At 39.6% G+C, this 23,849-nt stretch overlaps 1 protein-coding gene and 1 long non-coding RNA gene across 2 annotated transcripts in view; both read left to right on the top strand.

Moving 5' to 3' along the window:
* Positions 1-19,774, top strand: part of UBE2R2 (ubiquitin conjugating enzyme E2 R2) — a 91,116-nt gene extending 71,342 nt beyond the window's left edge. Inside the window, exons 3-5 of the mRNA XM_079705728.1 lie at positions 5,968-6,065; positions 15,958-16,092; positions 19,042-19,774. Coding sequence (XP_079561854.1) covers positions 5,968-6,065; positions 15,958-16,092; positions 19,042-19,261 — 453 coding nt within the window. The 3' untranslated portion in view covers positions 19,262-19,774. The remainder of the gene's footprint in view (positions 1-5,967; positions 6,066-15,957; positions 16,093-19,041) is intronic.
* A 433-nt stretch (positions 19,775-20,207) lies between these two features.
* On the top strand, positions 20,208-22,494 carry LOC307054759. The gene is made up of 3 exons (XR_013810951.1): positions 20,208-20,664; positions 21,579-21,684; positions 22,377-22,494. It is a non-coding gene; the product is annotated as an uncharacterized lncRNA (long non-coding RNA).
* The last annotated feature ends 1,355 nt before the right edge of the window (positions 22,495-23,849 follow it).

Below are 23,849 nucleotides of genomic sequence, written 5' to 3'. Positions count from 1 at the left end.
TTAAGAAGGGACCTGAATAAAACAAATTCATTCAAATGAATGAATGCTTGCTTAATCAGCTAATCAGAAATGTGTTATGTAATATATTTTATTTGCTTTAGCTATTAGGATAAATTGACAGAAATAACTTCCCTTTGGTACCTGGTAAAATATCTTTGTTTTCTTTCAGTGGTTTTTGTCATTAAAATAACTAGTCATTAATTGACTTGTAAAATATTCTTTATTTCTAAAATATTAGAGAAAAGTTTAGTGGTAGAATGTTCCTATAAAACTTCTAAAGTCTACAATGTGAGTTTCATCTTGGTTTATATGAACCAGATGAGTAAGGTAGAAAGTTAACAGAAATTAGAAGACTTTGATCTGGTGTTGAAAGTTTTCCTAGTAAATGTAATTTAGTATTACACATTATTAAAGGTTTGAATTCTATTGTGTGCTTGTTTAGATTTCGATTTTGCTTCTTTTTCCTCGTATTTTTTTTTCTTTTAAAAAATGTAAATTAGGATGGCAGTTTGCTCTGTGAAGATATATATACCTTAAGGATTTAACTATAGATACATTAGCCACCATTTAGAACATGATGATATTTGGGCCACCAAATTTGTCCTCTTTAGAGCTGAGCTCTGGTTTGTAAATAATTTGCGACAAGCAGGATTTTATGTATTTTTATGTAATTATATTCATGGATTTGCAGATATTATGCATTCTCTCTAACTTGAAGGTATAGGGAATAGGTTTCTCTAGGCAGTGATGTCCCCAAATTTGGCAGCTTATCAGAATCTTGTGGAACAGTTGTTAAAAATAAAGAATGCTGGAGATTTTGGTTTGATTGGATTTAGATAGGGCCTAGGCTATATAGCCTTCATTTTACATCTTAGAACTGCCTTTCTGGAGGCCTAAAACTTCTCCCATTAAAAAAAAAAGGCCGAGGGGGCTTCCCTGGTGGCGCAGTGGTTAAGAATCTGCCTGCCAATCCAGGGGACATGGTCCCTGGTCCAGGAAGGTACCACATGCCGCGGAGCAACTAAGCCAGTGTGCCACAACTACTGAGCCTGTGCTCTAGAGCCTGTGAGCCACAACTACTGAGCCCGCACGCTACAACTACTGAAGCCCGCGTGCCTAGAGCCTGTGCTTCGCAATGAGAAGCCCGCACACTGCAATGAAGACCTGACGCGGCCAAAAATAAATAAATTTATTTAAAAACCCAATTTATTGAGATAAAATTTCACATACATAAAATTAACCATTTAAAGTGAACACAATTCGGTGACATTTAGTACATTCCCAGTGTGGTACATCTAACACCTCTATTTGTAAGGCATTTCCATCACTCCAACATAAAACATATTACCCATGAAGTGATTATTCTCCATTCCCATTTCTCCCTAGTCTCTGACAACCACCAGTCAGGTTTATGTCTGTATTTATCCATTCTGGGTATTTCATATAAATGGAATCATATAATATGTGACCTTTTTTGTGTGGCTTTCACTTAGCATAATGTTTTGGAGGTTCATCCATGTTGTAGCATGTATTAGTACTTCATTCCTCTTCGTGGCTGAATAATATTCCATTGGTTTGATATATCACAGTTTATCCATTTCTCTATTGATGGGCATTTGGTCTGTGTCCACCTTTTTTTCTTTTTAACATCTTTATTGGAGTATAACTGCTTTACAATGGTGTGCTAGTTTCTGCTGTATAACAAAGTGAATCAGCTATAGGTATACATATATTCCCATATCTCCTCCCTCTTGCGTCTCCCTCCCACCCTCCCTATCCCACCCCTCTAGGTGGACACAAAGCACCGAGCTGATCTCCCTGTGCTATGCAGCTGCTTCCCACTAGCTATCTATTTTACATTTGGTAGTGTATGTATGTCCATGCCACTCTCTCACTTCATCCCAGCTTACCTGTCCCCCTCCCCGTGGCCTCAAGTCCATTCTCTACATCTGCGTCTTTATACCTGTCCTGCCCCTAGGTTCTTCAGAACCATTTTTTGTGTGTCCACCTTTTGTATATATAAACAGTGCTGCTATAACCATGTGTATACATGTACTTGTTTAAATACTTTTTCACTTCTTTTGGTTGTATACCTAGGAATGGTATTGCAGGGGTCAAATTGTGATCCTGTGTTTTACTTTTTGAGGAACTGCCAAACTGTTCTATAGCAGATGAACCCCCTCACCAACCACCAGCAATTTATGAGGGTTCCAGTTTCTCTACATCCATCCTTATTTTGCATTTTTAATTTTAATTATAGCTATCCTAAGGGGATATGATGTGATAACTCACTGTCATTTTGATTTGTATTTCCCTAATGACTAATGATATTGAGCATCCTTTCATGTGCTTATTGTCCGTTTATGTATCTTCTTTTGAGAAATGTCTGTTCAAGTCCTTAGTTCATTTTTTAATTGGCTGGTTTGTCTTTTTGTCATTGAGTCATAGAAGTTCCTTATATATTATGGACATTAAATTCTTATTAGATGTATGACTTGCAAATACTTCTGTATTTATAGGTTGTTTTTTTCACTTTCTTTGGTAATGTCCTTTGCACAAAATTTTTTCATTTTAATGAGGTCTAGTTTATCTTTTTTTGTTTGCTTGTTTGTTGCTCATGCTTTTTGTGTTGTACCTAAAAAATCCATTGCCAAATCCAAGGTCATGAAAATTTTACACACACACACACCCGTTTTTTAAGAGTTGATGATTTTAGCTCTTAGATCTTTGTTCCATCTTGAGTTAATTTTGTATATGGTATGAGGTAGGAGTTCAGTTTCCTTCTTTTGTTTTTGGAAATCCAGTCCCAGCATCATTTGCTGAAGAGACTGTTCTTTCCCCATTGAATGGACTTAACCATCTTGTCAAAAATCAATTGGCAATGTATGGGTCCGTTTATGGACTCTCAGTTCTATTGCCTTGGTCTATATGTCTATCATTATGCCAGTCCTAAACTGTCTTCTTGTCTGTAGCTTTATAGTAAGTTTTGAAATCAGGAAGTGTGAGTCCTTCGACTTTATTATTCTTCTCCGAGATTGTTTTGGCTATTGTGGGTCCCTTAAATTTCCATATAAATTTTAGGAACAGTCTGTCAGTTTACACAAAAAGGGAAGCTAGGATTTTGATTGGGATTGCATTGAGTCTCTAGCTCAAACTGGAGAATATTGCCAACATCAAGTCTTCCTACCCATGAATGCAGGCTGTTTTTCTATTTATTTAGGTCTTCTTTAATTTCTTTGAGCAATGTTTTGTAGCTTTCTGTAGCTTTTTGTAGTCTTCTTTAATTTCTTTGAGCAATGTTTTGTGGCTTTCTGTGTACAGGACTTTCACCTCCCTGGTTAGATTTATTCCTAGATATTTTATTCTTTTAGAGGCCATTATAAATGGAATTGTTTGCTTAATTTGGTTTTTGTTGTTAATATTTATTTATTTAATTGTGCTGGGTCTTAGTTGCAGCAGGTGGGCTCCTTAGTTGTGGCATGGGAACTCTTAGTTGTGGCACACATGTGGGATCTAGTTCCCTGACCAGGGATTGAACCCCCCAGCCTCCTGCATTGGGAGCGCAGAGTCTTAACCACTGTGCCACCAGGGAAGTCCTGCTTAATTTTACTTTTAGGTTATTCATCACTGGTGTATAAAAATGAAACTTTTTTTTTTTTTTTTGCCACGCTGCACAGCTTGCAGGATCTTAGTTCCCCGACCAGGGATCGAACCCGGGCCCTTGGCAGTGAAAGTGCGGAGTCCTAACCACTGGACCGCCAGGGAATCCCAAAATGAAACTGATTTTTGAGTGTTGATCTTGTATCCTACAATTTTGCTTAATTGATTAGGTCTAGTAGCTTTCTTGTGAATTCTTTGGAATTTTCTTTGACATTTGCAATGGAAATAGATTTACTTCTTCCTTTTCAATTTGTACACTTTAAAATTTTCTTTTTCTTCTCAAATTGCTCTGGCTAGAACTTCCAGGACAGTGTTAAATAGCAGTGGTGAAAGTGGATGCCCTTGTCTTATTTCTGATCTTAGGAGGAGAGTTTTCACCATTAATTAAGTATGCTGTTTATTAGCTGTGGGTTTTTTGTTTTTGTTTTTTTAAATAAATTCCCTTTACAATTTTAAGTTAGCTAGAAGGTAACTATAGTTTTCTGAGTGTTTTTATTATGAGAAAGTGTTGGGTCTCGTCAAGTGCTTTGTCTGCATCAGTTGAGATGCCCATCTTTTAATATGTCATTTCTAAGTACATATCTATTTTTGTCATTTCACTACTAAGAAATTTTACTTACACACATTAAACTCTGAACAAAGTAACATACTCCTCTGGCCTAATTTTTGTGCTCTATTTTTCATTCAAACTGTGTTCTTCACTCCTGTGGTAGGTAGAATAATGGTCCCTCAGAGATGTCTACATTCTAATCCCTGGAACCTGTGTTATGTTAGATTACATGTTAAGAGGAATTAAGGTTGCGTATCAGATGACTTTAAGATTATTCTGGATTATCTAGGTGGGCCCAGTGTAATCACAAGGGTCCTTTAAAGTGGAAGAGGTAGGGTAGGCAGAAAATGACAGTGAGGAGATGTGACTTTGGAAGAAAGGCTCAAAAATGCAACATTGCTTGCTTTGAGGATTAGAGGAAGGCGGCCAAGAACAAAGGAATGTGGGTGGCCTTTAGAAGACAGAAAGGGCAAGGAAAGGGATTCTTTCTTAGAGCCTCCAGGAAGGAATGCATTGCTGCCCACGTATTGACTTTAGCTCTGTGAAGGGCAGTGTCAGACTTAAACCTACAAAACTGTAAAATGATAAATTTGTGTTGTTTTAAGCCACTAAGTTTGTGGTAATTGGTGTAATAATACAAAATAAATGTAACTGCCTGAACATATTTATGATGCTGGTTTCTTCAGGCAATCTCATGTCTGAATTTCCCTTAGGTTATTAAAATTGTAATCATTATTGAAAGCCCATCTCAAAGCTTCCTCAACGATTAAGCTTTTTGTTTTTCTTCCACACCATCTCCCAGGTGTCCTCTCCAAATATACCTAGTTTCTCTCTCCTTGTTTCTGTAGTGCTTTTTTACCTTCCTCATGTTATCTAACAATACAGAGTTTTGGAATATAGTATTCGGTATTGGCTTTATTAAAATTTTATTCTCCTTTAAAAAATGTTCTGTTATCTTGGTGTGTGTGTATTTATGTGTAAATTTGGGTTTATATGTAAGATTTTTTTCACTTTATATGGTTACACCTCTAATGTTTTAAACATTTGAATCTTTTGTTTCATTTTAGACCGAGAGATAGGCAACTGTATCGTTCTCAGTCTTGTCTTTTCTGTTAACAATCTGTATTGCATGTGGTAGATAATCCATATATGTTTGACTTCAAATGTACTTGTAATTTAGGTCCTATAATTTAAATTTATGTACCAGAATATTATAGTGGTGAATTCTTCTATCCATATACTGAGGGAGTTATATATAATTAAGTTGTTGTGAGGCATGTGTCAGTTTATATAAACCATATTTATTGAAACCAGTGATTAATATTAAAGGTGATTATAGCTTCTCTCCAGGCAGATTTTAAGCAAGGTCAGATTTTTTTTTGTTTCTTTTAATGTTAGATGTGTGAAAATAAAGAGAGAGATTTAGTTGCTTCTCAGACTCTTGAATCATGATTTATCATGTTTGTCTGTTTCTATTTTTAAATGATTTGTTTTAGAAGGATGGTGTTACAGACGCAGTGTTTCTTTTTTTAACTAAGAAATGTATTTTGGAGATTGGTCAAAATGAATATTTATAATATAAAAAAATGTTTAATTCTTCTTTATCATTGATTCCAAACAAGAAAAAGCAGGATTGTTTACTCCCCTAATGGTAAGAAAACAAGTCTTCTAGGAGTAAAAGAAATTTCAGCGGAATTGATATTTTTTCAATAACATACTTTTGAGTGTTTACTGAATGTGATATTTGTGTCTCGTAGAATGGAGATGTATGCATTTCAATTCTTCATCCACCTGTAGATGACCCACAGAGTGGAGAACTGCCCTCTGAAAGGTGGAATCCTACTCAAAATGTCAGGTAAGGAATTACATAAGGAATAATCTGGTTTTTAGGTGGCTCTTAAGATTGGATATTATCTTTTAACAAGTACAAACGAATCCTTTCTATATTTGGTTGTTTTGTCTTCTACTGGAGCTTTAAGTAGCATGTATGCCTCATTTTGAAGAGTTGTATTTCTGGAGTAATAATGCATATGTTACTCATTTCTCTGTGTTCACTTTGGAAGAATTTTTCTACTCTGAATTCTTCCTCTTACATTATCTAAGTTCCATCCTGCTGCTTTGGATTTCATGAGTTCCATGTTTGGATTGGTTGCTTCCTTATTCTAGGATTCTTATTACTTTTTGCTGAAAAGTCTTAGTCTTTACACTTGTTTATCCATTCACCAGTTGATGGACATTTGGGTTGTTTTCCTCTTTTTGGCTATTATGAATAATGCTGCTGTGAACATTGTGTGCAAGTTTTTATGTGTACATACGTTTTCATTTCCTTGGACATATACCTGGAAATGGAATTGGGGGTGCATAACTCAGTGTTTAACTTCTTGAGAAACTGCCATATTTTCCAACATGGCTGCACTAAATTTTAGAGCATTCCCACCAGCAGTGTGTGAGAATTCTAATTTCTCCACATCTTTGTTAACACTTGTTATTTTCCATGTCTTTTATTATAGCCATCCCAGATGGTGGACATGGTATTCTCATTGTAGCTTTGTCATCAGTGTGTTTCTTTTAAAATAACTGTCAAAATTTTAGAATGGTTTTAGATTTTTAGAAAAATTATGAGGAAAGTACAGATAGTTCCCATATTCCCCACACCTGCCAGATTTCTTTGTTATTAACATCTAACATTCATTTGGTTCATTTATTACAGTTAGTGAACCTGTATTAGTACATTATTATTGACTAAAGCCCATACTCTTTCACGTTTCCTTAATTTTTACCTAATGTCATTTTTCTGCTCTGAGATCCTCATGCATGATAGATAGCATATTATATTTAATAGACAGTTATCCTTAGACAACTGCAACAGTTTCTTGGACTGTTTTGATGACCTTAACAATTTTGAGGAATACTGATCAGGTATTTTGTAGAATGCACCCCAAATAGGATTTTTTTTTTGATGTTTTTCTGGAGTTATGAGTGTAATACTGGAGTTATGAGTGTTGAGGAGGAAGACATGGAGGTAAAGTACATTTTCATCACGTCATAGCAGGGGTACATACTGTCATCCTGACTTACCACTCGATGTTAACATTCATCACCTGGCTGAGACTCTTGTTTTTAGGGTTTCTCCTCTGTAGAGTTCCTCCTGTCCCCCTTTCTGTTCTGTATAAGGGAAGTCCTAGGTGCAGCCCACACTAAGGAAGGGGGAATTAGACTCCCGCAAGGCTGAGATATCTGTATAAGTTACTTCAATTCCTCTGCACAGGAGATTAATCTGCTCTCCCCCATTTACTCATTCATTCATTTTGTTAATCATTTTTAATGATCTGGAAGCTAGTAACTCAATTAGAATCTCCATTTTTGTCAAAAGCAAAGAACTTGAAGCTTCCTGATGCACACAAGGATTTCTTACCTGTCTCTTATCAAGTTATGTGTTTGCTTCCCACTTTCTGAGAAGAGTAGACCAAAAAGTCTATTCAAGACATATCAAATACTATTGATTATGCTGGTTACTCATTTCTTTAGGTACTTTGTTCCATCCAGTATACTTAGAAAGGATTGGGAAAATAGATATATTTTAGATTTCAACACATCTTGCCAGTATATTTTTTTAATGAGAAGAAACTGACTTGCCTTTTAAATTTAAATAAATGTGTTGATACACCTCACCTTGACAAACATCATGCCTCTGAATAATTCTCAGATAGATCGGGTATTGAGACTTGCCATAAATTTATTATGTCTATGAAATAAGGAATCATTGCATATTCCATATACTTTCTGCTTTACTTTAGTGGGACTCTCCCTCGGCGATGATGCATTTCTTTCTTTCTTTTTTTTTTTTTTGCGGTACGCGGGCCTCTCACTGTTGTGGCCTCTCCCATTGCGGAGCACAGGCTCCGGACGCGCAGGCTCAGCGGCCATGGCTCACGGGCCTAGCCGCTCCGCGGCATGTGGGATCGTCCCAGACCAGGGCACGAACCCGTGTCCCCTGCATCGGCAGGTGGACTCTCAACCACTGCACCACCAGGGAAGCCCTGATGCATTTCTTAACGGTAATCAGAGATGGAATTAATTTGTTTTAGTGAAAATATAATTCCAGCAGCCCCAATCTATACATATCTGAATTTATTATACTCCACTATATAGCAAAATACTTTTTTTTTTTAACATCACTCTATGCTTTTAACAAAATTATTTATGAGAAGGGAAATGCAGTCGGCTCTATTTGTAAATTTCTCTTTGTTTTGTACTTCTGATGTTTCATCACCACTAGGCAATGCACCATAGAAATATTTGGGATGTGTGGGAGGTATGCATTTCTTGTAAAGGGCAGTTGTGAAAAGGGAAGCTGGAAAGGAGAACTGATAGGATATTTCGTATGTCTCCAGGGGCATGTATGTATTAGTTTTAAGACCATTGTTTTACACAGGATCTTTTATGATCATTAGTAAAATTAGTATATCTCTACTTCATCCCCTCATATCCGTATATCACACAGTTGTTAGCTCATTATTTAGACCTTTAACTTATACATACTTATTACTTGATTTTTCAGCATCAAATGGTATACTGACACTTAGATATAAAAGAAAAGGAAACCTACCTCCCTCTTCTAACTTTTAAATATTATTGTTTCTTTATTGTCAGGGTTATAAAATTTATAATCTGTACTCTTCTGTAGCTTAATCCCAGTTTTAAAAATTGTTATTCCTGTTGTTAAATGAATTCATTGTTTGTTCCTCATTATTTTACTTCCTTTGGTCTATTAACTGGCTGAAATTTGTCCATCAGTAATTTCTCAAGGGATTGCTCCTAGGAGCTATATTACATTCCCTGAGTTGTTACGTGTTCAAAATACTATGTGCTTGTGTATATGGGAGTATACGTGTGTGTTTGCCATTATACTTCAAATGACAGATTTTAACTAGATATAAGATTTCAGGATCATGCTTTCTTTCCTTGAGGATATTATGGGCATTACTCTATTGTTGCCTTGGAGACGTTTGGCTACCCTATTTCTCATCTCTTTCACACTATATAATTGTTTAAGAGGCTGGCATGCTTTCGAAAGAAACACATTATTTTATCAGTAAAATTAAACTGACAATGTAGAGAAAAGGTTTTAAATATCTTGGAAGATTTGTTGAAAAATTGGACCAAAAATGCAGAGTTGTCCTTTAAGTATGATTTTGGTGCTTGTTTTTCAGGGCTAGTAGTAACCCTAGACCAGAAGAAGTAGTAGCTCTAAGGTGTTAGTGATTCTTGCTTTTGGAGGTTGAACGTTGAATCAAATGCTTCACATACCACCACCACACCCACCCTTTGAGAAAACAAGCCTCCTCTTTTTTTTTTTTTTTTTGGTGCGGCTTAAACAACAGAAATTTATTATTTCATAGTTCTGGACTCTATAAGGTACCGGCAAGGTTGGTTTCTTCTGAGGCTTCTCTCCTCATCTTGTCTTCTCTCTTTGTCTTCACACGGTCTTCCCTTTGTTCATGTCTGTGTCCTAATTGCCTCTTCTTATAAGGACATTAGTTATACTGGATTAAGACCTGTTCTAAGGACCTCATTTTAACTTAATTACCTCTTGAAAGACTCTGTCTCCAAATATAGTCTGAGGTACTGGGGGTTAAAACTTCAATATAGAATTTGAAGCCTCCCTGTTCTTTAGATGCAAAGCCCCGAACAAGGTTTTTCTCATTGCATTCTCGTGCTGCTTGGATGGACAATCTATTACCATTACCCACAGGAATTCAAAATTTTTGCCTTTACTTCTGTGTAAATACACACAGACTGTATTTGCCTTGTCTCAGCCTAAAATATTATAAACAGTTTTTCTTTTTAAGAAAGGTCTTTTTGGGGAATTCCCTGGTGGTCCAGTGGTTAGGACTCAGTGCTTTCACTGCTGTGGCCCAGGTTCAATCCCTGGTCAGGGAACTAAGATCCCACAAACCATGTGGCGCGGCCAAAAAAAACAAAGGAAAAGAAAGGCCTGTTTCTCATTTAATCCATTCCTTTGGGGGCAGGGAACTCCTTTCATATTAATCTGCCCTTTAAAACTACCTTAGCCACTTTGGGTACCAGTACCAGCATCATTTTTTTTCTCTCTGGGCCCTCAGGTCACCTGAGCCCCAATTTAGAAGCACCTGGACTTCACATGAGGGATTGCCTTCCCTGCGTTTATGCTTTTTTTATTTAGAGGCTTCACAACCAGAACTTAGTTATCTTCAGATTGCCCCTTTGATCTTCATCCATGGCTCTAAAAGGTATTTGCATTGGAAATCGTTACCTTCTTGGACCTTTTTGTTTCTTAGTTCCATATAATCATTGGATGGTTCTTCAATGTGTTGCTTGGGGTGGGAGAGTGCATGGAGAGTTTTGGTGTTTGTGGATTTCTAGGGGGGACATAGAGTGTTTTGCATGCCTTGTGGAACGTCATCTGGAACACCTGGTGATGTCCAGAACTCTGAAAAGTCAGGAAAGTACTACCTAATGTGGGACACTTTTCCCTTTCCCATTTGTTTCTGTGTTATTTGTTTTGAGACAAGGGAGCTCCTTAAGGTAGTAAACTGTACATATTTCTCACAGGTTATTTACAGCACTGAAATATCAAGAGGCAAGATACGAGATGCCAGGGATTTTCCTTTATATCCCTTTGCTACTAAATTATCCAGAGTAAGCACTTGTCTGACTAAGGGTTCTAAGCTCCATATCCAGTTTGTGGCATAGCCAAGACAGCAGTGGAGGTGGCAGAAGGTTCAATTCAGCCTGTTGTAGGGTCTTGACTGCTGAATGGCACTGTTATCTGAAAGTGGTTCCATGTTCACATGTGTTTGGACTCCTCCATGACCACCTGCACTAGTCTTTCACTTAACACCTCAGTGAACATATTCAGAAAATAAAGTTGTACAGGCTTTTGTAACCTGAAGAAGAGTAAGGAATTCCAGTTACCTTTGAGAGCCGAAGTTGATTTATATAACAAGACCTAGTGAGTAGTGAAAGTTGGCTAAAGGGGAAAGCAAGAAAAATGTACTATGCTATAACTGTAGGGATCCAGAGCGGCAGCCAGCTAGTTTCCACTAAAAGCTCAGTAGTTCTCCTCCTCTTCGAGGAAGCCAGCATACTTTCTGGAAAAAGAGATCCACAGATGTCCAGGATTACATTCAGGGAGTGAGAGTTCCTTATGGAATTGGGAAGTTTTGAGGAGTAGGCATTAGTCAGCAAAGAATGAAGTTGGGGGCTTCCCTGGTGGCGCAGTGGTTGAGAGTCCGCCTGCCAATGCAGGGGACGCGGGTTCGTGCCCTGGTCCGGGAGGATCCCACATGCCGTGGAGCGACTGGGCCCATGAGCCATGGCCGCTGAGCCTGTGTGTCCGGAGCCTGTGCTCCGCAACGAGAGAGGCCACAACAGTGAGAGGCCCACGTACTGCAAAAAAAAAAAAGAATGACGTTGGGAGGATAGGGCCCCCTGATGCTGCTATATGTATGTGATTAGGAGTCCACAACACCATGCCTCTTCTTGGTGAAAGAAACAAAATGTGCCTTAATCCATGTTCTGTCTAGAACCAAGTGGGAGCTTCCAGGGGGTGGGTGGGGTGAGTGGGGTGGGTGGGTAGGGGGTCTCTCAGACCTTGCAGTAGAATTCACAAGTGCTTTCTCTGAGGCACCAGCCCCAGAACTACCTGCCATACCTGCTGCAGGCTCTTGGATAGGAAAGTGGTCTTTGGTAGGGATTTGCTTTCCTTTGAAGGATAGATAACAGTGTTTTCTTTGCCACTGTGAAGATGTATCATGGGACCAGATTTATGGATCCACTCCAGAGGCCACACCTTCATGTAGAAGCGTCTCTCAGGAGTAGGGTAGGGTGTTTTCCTATCTAGTCTTCTCTATAACCCACTGAAAGGGCAGGGAGCTAGAGACCGCTGCAACGATTGGGTGGCAAAGTAGGCAAGGTCATAGGAAATGGCTGTGACTGTGCTGTTCCTAGGGCTCCTGTAAACCCCATTCTGGGCCAGGACTATTTTATTTATTTGCTCCCTTGATGTTTGCACATTGGGTCCCACTGCACTCAGATTGCCAGTTTCGTTCTGTGCAAATGATATGTATTTTGTGTATTTAAAATTTATCCTTTTTAAACTAAAATGTTGTGATTTGGTCATTTTGTGTATTTTAATCTGAGACCCTTATTCCTACCATGTGTTCTCAGGGGTATGTCAGTCAACGGTAGCTCCAGGGACTGCACAGCAGGAGCTGTTGAATTTGTTAGTTGCTTTATTATTTTTTTTTAATATTTTATTTATTTATTTGGCTGCTCTGGGTCTTGGTTGTGGCACATGGGATCTTCGTCGCGGCGTGCAGGATCTTTGGTTGCGGCATGCGAACTCTTAGTTACAGCATGTGGGATCTAGTTCCCTGACCGGGGATCGAACCCAGGCCCTCTGCATTGGGAGCTGGTAGTCTTAGCCACTGGACCACCAGGAAGTCCCTGTTAGGTGCTTTAGCAGCATAAAGAAAAACTATTTGTAGTATGTGGACCCATTAAGCTACCACGTTTTATCTTCCCAGTCATAACAGACTTCTTTACCATGAAGTCCTCTTTAAATCTCTCCCATCTTGAAAACATATAATGAGGATTGAGTTTTAATTGGGTGATCTTCTGGTGTTACTGGTCCATCTTTTGAAATAGTGTAAATGAGAGATTAAAAAGAACCCTTCTAGGTCAACTAGAAGGGTCAGGCAATGAGCTTTGCTTCTCTATATGTCACTTTTTATCAAATTAAGGCCTGTAAAATCTAAGAATCTCAATCATTCAAACTCTCTTTCAGTATTTCTATGTATGTTTTAAGAGTCAAGAAAGTTGAAGTTTTAAAGAATGAACCCTTTCTACCTCACACGTTGCCTGGGAGGGTATGTGTATGTACTGAAGGAAAAATGCCCATCTTTAATCCTACAGAATTCCAAACTTTCGCTGCTTGGCTTCTGGGGAGACCCATAAGCCATGTCTTGTTTGTTGAGCTAAGGCCAGTTTCTGCCCTCCCTGCTAAAATTGTACTTGTGGTGACATAGTAGCTAACAGAGAAAGGGCAGGCCCATCTCACTGATTATTGTCTATATGTTGAAAAGGGACAAATACAGTATTACCCATTGGGTCATAGATGTTTAATTATGATTTCCTATCTCCCTTAAATACTTCTTTTTCTTCTGAAAAAATACAATAAATGAGAAAGGATTTTAAGATACTTACTGAAACTAACAACACCAAAAAATAGCAACAACAAAAAAAGAGGTAATTGTTGGAATAGCTTCAGGATTCAATTGTGTTTTGTATGTTCTACCAGTATTTGCAATTTCATTTTTCCACTCTATAAAAATAGGATTAATAATAGTACCTTGCAGAGTTGTTTACCATGCTACAGATGTAACACCTGTGTTAAATTATTTTGGTACAAGTGCCAGACAGTTTAAACTATGTATGATATTGCTTCCCGTCCTTTTCCAGTCATGTTACATAGAAAATATGAAATGATAGTATTCGTAGATCACAATGTAGTAAGCTGAAGATGCTCCTTTGGCCAAAAGTTATTGTTCCAGGCTCAAGTTGTCCCAGGTCCTACCTACCAATCTGCCTGAGGGAATCACATACAATTTACCTGTAACCCACTCACAACATACTGGTTGGGAAATTTTGAATAGGATATTGCATATGAATTGCATCAGGAATCTTCATTAGTGTTGGAATCCTTTGCCAGTACTTGGTGGTATGTCTACTGCTGTGGGTAGGTAGGTTTTTATGAAGGTGTGGCATGGTTGTTGTTTGAAGGTGTACTAGAGGAAGGAGATTAACCCCATCTGAATCAGTGGAATGGATTCCCTGTACAAAAAACGGCTCTACTCTCCAGACAACGGGAGGAAGTGAAAACGTGCTGGGTTAATAACTATTCTCACAGTCAACTGTAGTTAGTGCCTGAGGCTTCTGAAAGCATCATGGATTTCAATTTAGGGAGTACATGGTATTAGAAGTGAGTTTCTTATGATAGAACTGGATGATTCACCATTTTAAAAAATTGTACTTCCCAATATGGTATTTTAATAATAAACACAAGATATAAGAAAATCAACCTGGTGAAACCACTCCTGGGAAAAATTTCCTAATTCAGTTAACATAATTCATCTAGACCTGTGTTGTCCAGTATGATAGCCACTGACTACATGTGGCTATTTAAACTTAATTAAAATTAGTACTAAAAAACTCATTTCTTCAGTTGCATAATCTACTTTTCAAAGTGCTCAGTGGCCACATGTGGCTAGTGGTTACCATATTGGATAACACAGATTATACATTTCCATCATCACAGAAAGTTGTAAAGAAATGCTGATCTGGACCATTAAACTGTGCCACAGTTTGTCCTTGTCCTGCTTATCTTTCTATCAGGTTTTGTATATGTTTTCTTCTGAAGCAATCCTTACGGAACTTTTCTTTCGCTTCTAGGATATTGTCAGTCCATTTCGCATTTTTGGCAATGATGAGTTTCTTTGAATCTTCTTAGTGTAATTACTGAAGAAGTCCAGAAGGATGGAAGTGGGGGTACAGGGAGTTATTCTTACCCTAATAGAAAGGTGGGGGGTGTATATGTGGTAAATGAATTTGAACTAGATGGGAAAGTTTTCTTTGAAAGTGCCTTTGTCGTAATCTTGTATAATCACATAACAGAAACTCTCTACCCTTTTTAGGAAAAGGTTTCATCAAATCAAACATCTAATTGCCTGGTTCCCTCCCTTTATTTTTTGCTTGGGGCCAGGAGCAAAAGGCTATTTTGCAACAACAAAATCTATAACCTCGCACCAATGAGAAAAGGTAGAGAAATTTAATTTTTCCTCCCATGTTTCTCCTTACCTACATGCACATAGCTTTTAGGGGAGAAAAAAGCCTGGGAACTATTTCAAACATTTTTGGAGCTTATTGAGCTTATTTTATTTCACAGAAACTTTATTCCCTGTGATTAAGGTGTCTAGTTTTTATCTGTGGATGAAAATTTCCCAAAAGATTTCTGAGCCCTGAGAGATCAGGGATGGCAACTAACTCTCTCACTATTGTACATCCAACATCTCACTAGATGCCTCTGGCACAATAGTAAGGGCTTAGTAAATATTTTTTGAATCAAGATTTCTGTTATTCAGAGACTAGTTCTTCCATGTCAAGGCTATTGCTTTTTCTCCATTCTCCTGCTTAACTCTTATCTTGCTTCCCTTAGAAGTATGGAAAAGAAATACATTTGTATGTAATACTGGTTTTCAGATCTTCTAAGCAGCCATGATATGAATTAGATATATGGAGTAGCATCATTTTTACCCTTTTCCACAAAAAGATTGCCTTCAAGCTAAATATTTTTTGCTTCTGCTTTTTCCTGTTGCACTTAACTTGTAATTTTTAAAATGTTATTTGAAAAGCTTCCAGACCTCCAATTTTTGTAGATTGGAACATGTTGCCAGTTAAGACAGTGCCTTCTACAGAGTTCATATTTTGCCCTGCAACCTTTTATGCTAAACTCAGATTCCCTCTGCTTTGTCTCCCAGGTAGCAGCTTGTTCCTAGCCTAGCCAGATGAGTACTGAAAACAAAATTTTGATACTCTATTTCCATTTCCCTAAAGTCTCAAATATTATAGTCTTAAATTTAAAACAAAATACTGTTGAATACTGTGAATATGAGTATTCATAGCTGACCCTTTTTTCCTGTTTCTAGGACTATCCTGTTAAGTGTAATCTCATTGCTTAATGAGCCCAACACCTTCTCCCCAGCCAATGTGGATGCCTCGGTTATGTTCAGGAAATGGAGGGACAGTAAAGGAAAAGACAAAGAATATGCTGAAATCATTAGGTAAGGTGTCTTGTTTTGTCTTCTGTTTGACTACTTCAAGTCTTCATACAGAACCAAAGTATATCCTAGAACCAAGGGTTTAAATTGAACTTAAATATCCACTCCACTTCTGTCAGATAGATTTATTGTTTGGGAAGAGGTTTCTGCCTGAGCCTAATGGGTTTGGCTTTTGAGACAGCAGATCTGATTTCCCAGGAAACAGAACTTCCAGGTTCTAAACTAGTCAAGTTTGCAAACTCTTCCTCCTGATCATTTTAGGGACACTGTTCTGGGTTTTGAACATGTCCTTTAAATGTATCAAACACCCAGTGTATTCCAGACATTCCAGGTATTTTTGTTTTCAAATTTTTTATTAACGAAACCCAATAGATTATTGGCCTCTCTGACCATAGCAGCAAGTATCTTCTGGGAATCATCATTATCAGCAACTCTAGTATATGGTTTAACAGAGCCCTAGAATAAGAATCAGGAGACTTGGAATATACTCTGCCACCCTCATGTGACCTTTTATCAGTTAACTTTTGGGGTTTTTTAATATTTACATCTGTAAAAAAAAAAAAAAGAAGGTATTAGGCTCAACCATTCATCTCTCAAATTATATCCTACATAGGATATAAGATTTTCCTAACAGTACCTAAGGATTGGTAGAGCCCCAAGGACAGTTGCAGCACATTCTGTGACTTTCCAAAGTCCCTCTCTATAAATCTAGTTGGCATGATACCATGTGATATGAAAAAAAAAAAGCATGTCATCTGACAGCTGAATAAGTTTTCTGCCCACCATAATCAGCTTTTTAGACCCTCTCCCTAATCCAGAGTCATTTAATGAAATTACAAGGATAGAATCTGGGCATCTGTATTTTGTTTTTACCAAGCCACTTAGGTGACAGGTATATACCAAAGATTGAAGATAACTAGTGTAAATAGTAAAGACCTGTAGAAGTTTAGAGTGAGAGTGGACTGAGGATTGGAAAATGGGAATGCTTCATAAAATAGTCAGGACTGGAGCCTGATGTTCAAGGAAAGGTAAGATGTAAGGCATAGTCTTTCTCCTTAGAGAGCTCATACTTTTGTTTGTAAACAAAGAAGTGAACATGTAATATGATAAGTGCAACTATAGAAGCATAAACAAGATACAGTGGAAGGAACATATAATATGGTTCCTAGGAGAGATAACCAATAATTTTTCAGGGAGAGAGAAACATGCTTGCTAAAACACGGGTGTATAGTAACAGCATGACACATCAAGAGAATTGTAAATTCTGATTTGAGAAGTAATGGGAAATTAAGAAACGCATCAGGCCTTAAAAGACACTGAAGTCATAAGGTGGGTTTGGTCCTTAATCTTAGAGGTGTTGGAGTGTCACTTAAAGATTTTGTGTGAAAGGATAATCCTATTTGAGTTCCAAAAGAACACGACTGACCAGGAGACCGGCTGAGGTTTGAGGAGGCTGAGATGAAGACTAAACTGACGTAGTAACAATCAAGAATGAGAAAACAGATTTGAAAACATTTAGGACTTTGTAGTAGTAAGAGTTATAATTTTAGGAACTGAATACTCCACGGAGGTGGACAATGACAAATGCAGACTTGCTGAGTTAGGATTCCTATGGAACGTCAGGACGGAGACATCCAGATGCTCATATAAGGGTATAGAGCTCAGAAGAAAAGCTTAGGCTGGACAGAGCTGTCAGCATGAAGGGTTATAACCATGGGGATGGACAAGATGGTTCAAGGAGAAGGCTGTGAGAAGAGAGATTCAAGCCTGAAAGCCTCAGCAGCATCAGGATGTAAGGCAACAGGATCCACCAAGAGAGGTCTAATTAAAAGACAGGGAGAATAGTGGTTGTGTTTTTGTGGGCTTTTAAAAAGTATTTATTTATTCATTTGGCTGCACCGGCTCTTAGTTGCGGCATGTGGGATTTTTTTTTTTTTTTTTTTAAGCTGCGGCATGCGGGATCTTTAGTTGCAGCATGCGAACTCTTAGTTGTGGCACGTGGGATTTAGTTCCCTGACCAGGGATCGAGCCCGGGCCCCCTGCATTGGGAGCACAGAGTCTTAGCCACTGGACCACCAGGGAAGTCCTGAGAATAGTGGTTTGATGTTTTTAAGTTCAGTTTTTCTAGTCCCTTGAGGGGTCGAATTTTCATACTTGTTGAAGGAAACGTTAACCTTCCTGCGTTCATACAGTCAGTATTTGTTGCACAGCTGTATGTGCCCAGGCGGTGTTCTAAGCACTGGGGAAATAGAATTAACCAAGATAGACAAGGTCTCTGCTCACATTCAGGGGCAAGGAGAAAAACAGAAAAATGAGCAAATGAGGAAGATGAGTAGGATAATATGAAGGAATGACAAGATGGCTGCTTTAAGTTGGATTGTCCGAATAGGCCTCCTCTAAGTGACATATAAGTTCATATCTGAGTGACAAGAAGCAGCCAACCATATGTAGGGCAGAAGAGCAACTGGTCCTCACAGAAAAATCAACTAGGTATGTTTGAAGAAGGTACTAAAAAATCCCAGAGTGGCCTGAATGTTTTGGAATTGGAGAAAGTAATGGGTGGCGAGAATGAAGCGGTAGGCAGGTGGATCATGCGACTTTGGAATCCAACATAAGATATTTGGATTTTTCTCTAAGTAGGAGGATTATTGAGTTGTTGGGGCTGCATTCTCAGTTTATTGCGAGAAGATAAGGCGGAAAACCTGAGGTGATTTCTGGCCAACCAGCATGTGAGGTGCATGGCTTTAAACGCCCTTCAGAAGGGTCATTTTTAAGTGTCCTTCAGAATGGTACCTGATGGGCTAGAACCTTTGGTGTAGTAGAGGGTATCTTGTCACAGATGCTTTCAGGTAGGTAGGTACTAAAGTTCAGAAACCAGTAAGGAATTTTGGATTGTTTAGGCCAATTATAAATCCATCTTCCAGAGACTTATATAAACTATCCTCCCTTCAGGAAACAGGTGTCAGCCACTAAAGCCGAAGCAGAAAAGGATGGAGTGAAGGTCCCCACGACCCTGGCGGAATACTGCATCAAAACTAAAGTGCCTTCCAATGACAACAGCTCAGATTTGCTTTATGACGACTTGTACGACGACGACATTGATGATGAAGATGAGGAGGAGGAAGATGCCGACTGTTATGACGATGATGATTCTGGGAATGAGGAGTCGTGACGTGCTCCTTCAAGGCCCCTGTACTGCCCTGCCGTCTCAGGCCAAAGGGAGGGGAGCAAGTGGGGACCTAGCAGTGGCCCCTCAGCAAAAACCTATCATGGGGGTGGGGAAAACAAACACGGCTCCTGGTGACTCCCCTTATGGATCTCAGTTTGCTCCTTTTTATGGACCTCTTAATGGAGAGAAACTAATCCTCCACAGAATGTCTGAATTCTTGCATTCTTTACCCTTCCATCACTGTATTGATTTTTTTTTTTTCCCTTTCTTTAAACCCAAACTCCCACCTCACTTCGTCTCTGCAAAGTGTTCACAGCAAAACACGTTTGGTCTGTTTTTAGATTCTTGAAGAATTAAATAGTCTTTCATCAAGACGTTTAATGTGTTTAAAGCTGGGAACCCATCGGGAGTTCACAAGTGCTGCATATGCTGGGTAGCAAAAGAAAAAAAAAAAACGTAAAAGCCCCACAAAACAAACTTTTTCTTAAAGCAAATTTGCCAAGTTTTAGCTGCTCATTTACATTAGTGTGTGTGCATTCGTTCAGCCCCGTGGTGGTGAATTTTCTTTCCCTTCTTAAGGCTGGGGTACAGCAGGCGTCAGGGACTTTGTTCTGAACCTGTTGAAACGTGTTCTTAAGGGCACAGGGCCCTTCAGCCTAACACAGAGGCCTCAGCTACTCTGAGGAGAGAGATCAGATTTTGTTTTTCGAAATCGATTGGGATCTAAAGCCTGAAATAAATATTCATACTTTACATAGAACTGATTGCTATTTATTTTGAAGGCAGAGTTATTTTTTTCCCCCAGGGAGTGGGGAGAGAGTGGGGATTAGTGTGTGTGTGTGGAGTCTTAGTGACGGGAACGAAGAGTTAAAATCACTATGCTGGTTTTGGTTGATGCTGCTGGGGGAAAAAGTCAAACTACTGGTGACCACTGTTGGGAGAGAAAACATCTGTTTTATATATTTAACATGGCCTTTCCCTGAAAGATACACTCTCACCATGAGGATTTTTTTTAAGTAGCGAGTTTTAATTACTCAGTATTAATACTAGGTGCATGTATTAAGATTTTGGTTTTCATTGAGCTGCTTATACTGATAGTGGTAACTGTGGATATATGTGAGACATGAGTGACCGGTTCCCGCTTATCTCACTGGATGTGACCTGGACTTTTCTCTCCTTTCAATGTGCTCGGGCTGTGGAGTGCAAGCAGAAGTTGTGCATGGAGCTTTCCCCTGAGCTTCTTTGACTCTTCTGGCAGAGCCAAGGGAGTTGGCTGCAAGCAGTGTCTGGGCAACGCTAGATCTTCCTGCCACGCAATTGCTGCAGCCTTGATTTCCCGTGTCGATCGTGTGTTACTTCAATCAATACCGAGTTCCATCAGCCTTCACCAACCAGGGACTTCTTCAGTACTTGGCGATGATTTTTGTTTCTTATAGGGGCGGGTCAGTTCACAGGAGGGCAGTGTTCTTTCAGTGGGGAAAATACCGCTATGAACCTACTTCAGATCCCTGCGCGCTAGCGTTCAACTCCTTTTCTTCAGATCGTATAGCTCAGAAAGAACGAAAGGGTTGATGAGGGACGGGTAGGATGGACCCTAGGACACAGTCTGTGATACTTAGGTCCTTAGTTCCTCCTTCCTTTCTGATCTCAGGGTTTTCATTCGCTCTTCAAACTCTCCAAACATTTGCCAACTAATTCCCAGCAGCCTTCTCTGGAATCTAGTCTTAAAAAAGTGGGAATGTTGAACGTGCTAAGGTTCACATGGGACACTGTTGAGCCTGGTCCCAGAATCTGTCCAAACTCCATGGCCTACTTGCACCCGAGTCAAGTGACTCCAGTCAGATTCAGAGAACAGAGCAGCTCTCCTGTGACAAAACACTGAGTGCAAACTCTCATAGGACATTGAAACTAGTTTTTCGCCCCACACGTAATGCTCTGATCACCCCCTATCAATCACTCCACACTCCCAAAACACACACGCGTGCACCGTGTGCTTGGTCTTACGCTCTCTCGGAGACCTAAAACTAAGCCTTTTCTCTTCCTGCCAAAGCGTCTCTCCCCCAGGGCAGGCCAGACTCCTTGGCACTGTGGGAGGTGCTGTGCTGTGCTGCTCAGCCCTGTCCCACAGGCCCTGCTGGCCTCTTTTACGTTGACTCAGAGAGCCAGGTGGAGGTTGTACCTCTCAGCCTTTGGGGTGTTACTCTTGAGAGCTGGGTTTGCCTCTGATGAGAGTAGTCGTTAGTTCCAGAAAAGACTGGGGTGTGTTGATTTGCTAGGAGGTGGGACATTCTGATAGCTCAGACTGACTTGTAAAACCCAGGTGCTGGTTCCAGAGCTCTGTCCTGCGAACACATACTATGGCAAAAGAAAACTGAAGCACGTAACTTCTTTCGGGAGTGGAGATCTCAGGCTTAGGCCACAACCTTGTGAGTACAGTTGTGCTGATTATTTGGTGTAACATGAATTCAGGATCCATCCTGCATTTTTAGGTTCCTTTTGATTCTAGTGGAGGCCTCTGGATGCTCTTCAGGTCTGTGTATTTTGAGGCTGGGTGGAGAACGTACATCATGATTCTGTTGCTTCTTGCAGTCTTCCCCTTTCATTTCACATCATTCCAGAGTTCTTTTCTATTAGCCAAGCTTTTTTGTAGTCCCTTCTTTCCTCTTCCCTGGTAATTATTTGCTTCTTTATTTGCTGGTTTCCTTATGTTTGGAAAATACATAGTAAGCAATTGAAGGGGAAAATGTGTAGTTCTCCACTGAAAATTAACTCTCTACCCTCCCATCCTGATTTTTAAAAAGGTTTACATTTACAAAGATTCAGATGCAATTTTCAACTATTCTGAAACCAGCAGGACACACCTGACTTTAATAGTTTTCTTAGCTGAAATTGTAGATGTTTTTCTTCAGTTTAACTTATGAGAAAAGATTATCTGATGCATTTTGTGTTCAATTTCCCCTTTAGTAGTTTATTTTTTGTCTTTTTCTGCCCATCTGTCTACTAATAAAATGTGAAATAAAATATACCTGTATTGCTACTTCCCCATGGGATGACCCTCTTCTTTTTTTGTGTATTAAAATTAAAAGGTGGTCTTAATACTTCCTCTGTTCCCTTGCAGATTATGCACAGGACTCAGCTGAAAAACTGAAACAAAAACCAAATATTGCCCACCTGCCTTTTGACAGTCTGCTCAACTCACCTCTTTGCAGAATAAATATCCCCAAATCCTTACCAGCTTTTAAGAAAGGTTATTAAAGACAAAGCCATTTGTTAACCTTAATTCTGAAATAGGGCACAATCTGCCAGTTCAAGTAGGTCGGTGAAGTGATGGAGGAGTGCTCCACTGCCCTCCTTAGGCAAGTTTTCTGTTTTCATTGTCACTTGTCAACTTCCCGCTGCTAAAAGAAGGGATCAGGAAGCAATAGATCACATAATTTAGTAAGTTTCAGTTGTGGACACTTACTTTTTTTTTAAGCCAGCAGTGCTTGACCTATCTGACGAATGACCATTGATACTGGAGGTCAAAAACAGACAAGGTAAAGACTGTACCCCTGGGCTGGTTCTGGCACGCTGACTTGAAACGGGACGCTATAATACCTCGGGCAACACCTCAAGGCCTTGAGCTAGCTGCCAGGCTGGAATACAGCTGCGCCTCAGACAAGTATGGAGATCTGCTTCCTGGCGGACACATGGAGAGTTTTACAGCCCCAGTTCCTTCTGGACTGGTGGCCTGGAATTAGGAGGGAGGAGCTTAAGAGAAGTCAGAATCCTGGCCCCAGGTGAATGGTTCCTTGGGACTTTCTGGAGCAGATATTTAGCCCAGGACCCACTTACCTACTTCACACCACCCTGACTCACTAGTCATCTGTCCCGCCACAGTCCTCGACGGTCAATCAAGATTGCATTTGGTTGATGAAGAGCAAAGGACAGAGAGGTTTAGCTGTGCAAACTTACTCTCTCACAGGCCTGTAACTGTATTCTCAGAGTTCTTACCTTTGTTCCTTTGGAAAAGAAATTACCCTACCCTAATATTCCTGTTGACAAGACCCTTTTAGAGACTGCCTTGTCCCCTAAGTCTGTTACAGAGTTGCAAGAAAAACAAAGGTAACCGTTGATAAGCACTGTCAGGAGGGTTAGCTACCTTGTCAGCTGCGTCCTTTACCTTTTCCCTCCCTGAATGCTGATTGTTTTGGGGCAAGAGAAGGGCCCAGCAAAGCAAGGAATATCCACTGAAGCCCTGACACCCTGATATCAGAAGCCTGTGACCACATGAGCTCTACTTCAGCCCTGTGAAGTCCAGGATCCCTGGAACCATAATGAAGATGGTCTCTGCCCTGAGCTCTCTCTGAGTCACACCACACAGAGAAAGTATGCTCTCAGAACTTTATTAGGTGGAGTTTGGGCAAAAGAGAAAACCTCTGAAACAGTCGCCCACTTGGTTCAGGACGACTGGAATAGAGGAGCCTTTGCTTGGAGACATGTTGTCACTGAGATGAAAGCATATCTTTGATTTTTTTTTTTTTTAAAGGGGAGCTGACTGGCTGAGTATCTCTGAGCGCAAATTCAGATTATTTTAAAAATGGTCAGCCAG

The sequence above is a fragment of the Hyperoodon ampullatus genome, assembly GCF_949752795.1.
Source record: "Hyperoodon ampullatus genome assembly, chromosome: 6".
NCBI classification, from domain to species: domain Eukaryota; kingdom Metazoa; phylum Chordata; class Mammalia; order Artiodactyla; family Ziphiidae; genus Hyperoodon; species Hyperoodon ampullatus.
Note: the sequence above shows the minus strand (reverse complement) of the source record. Positions and strands in the feature narration are given on the sequence as shown.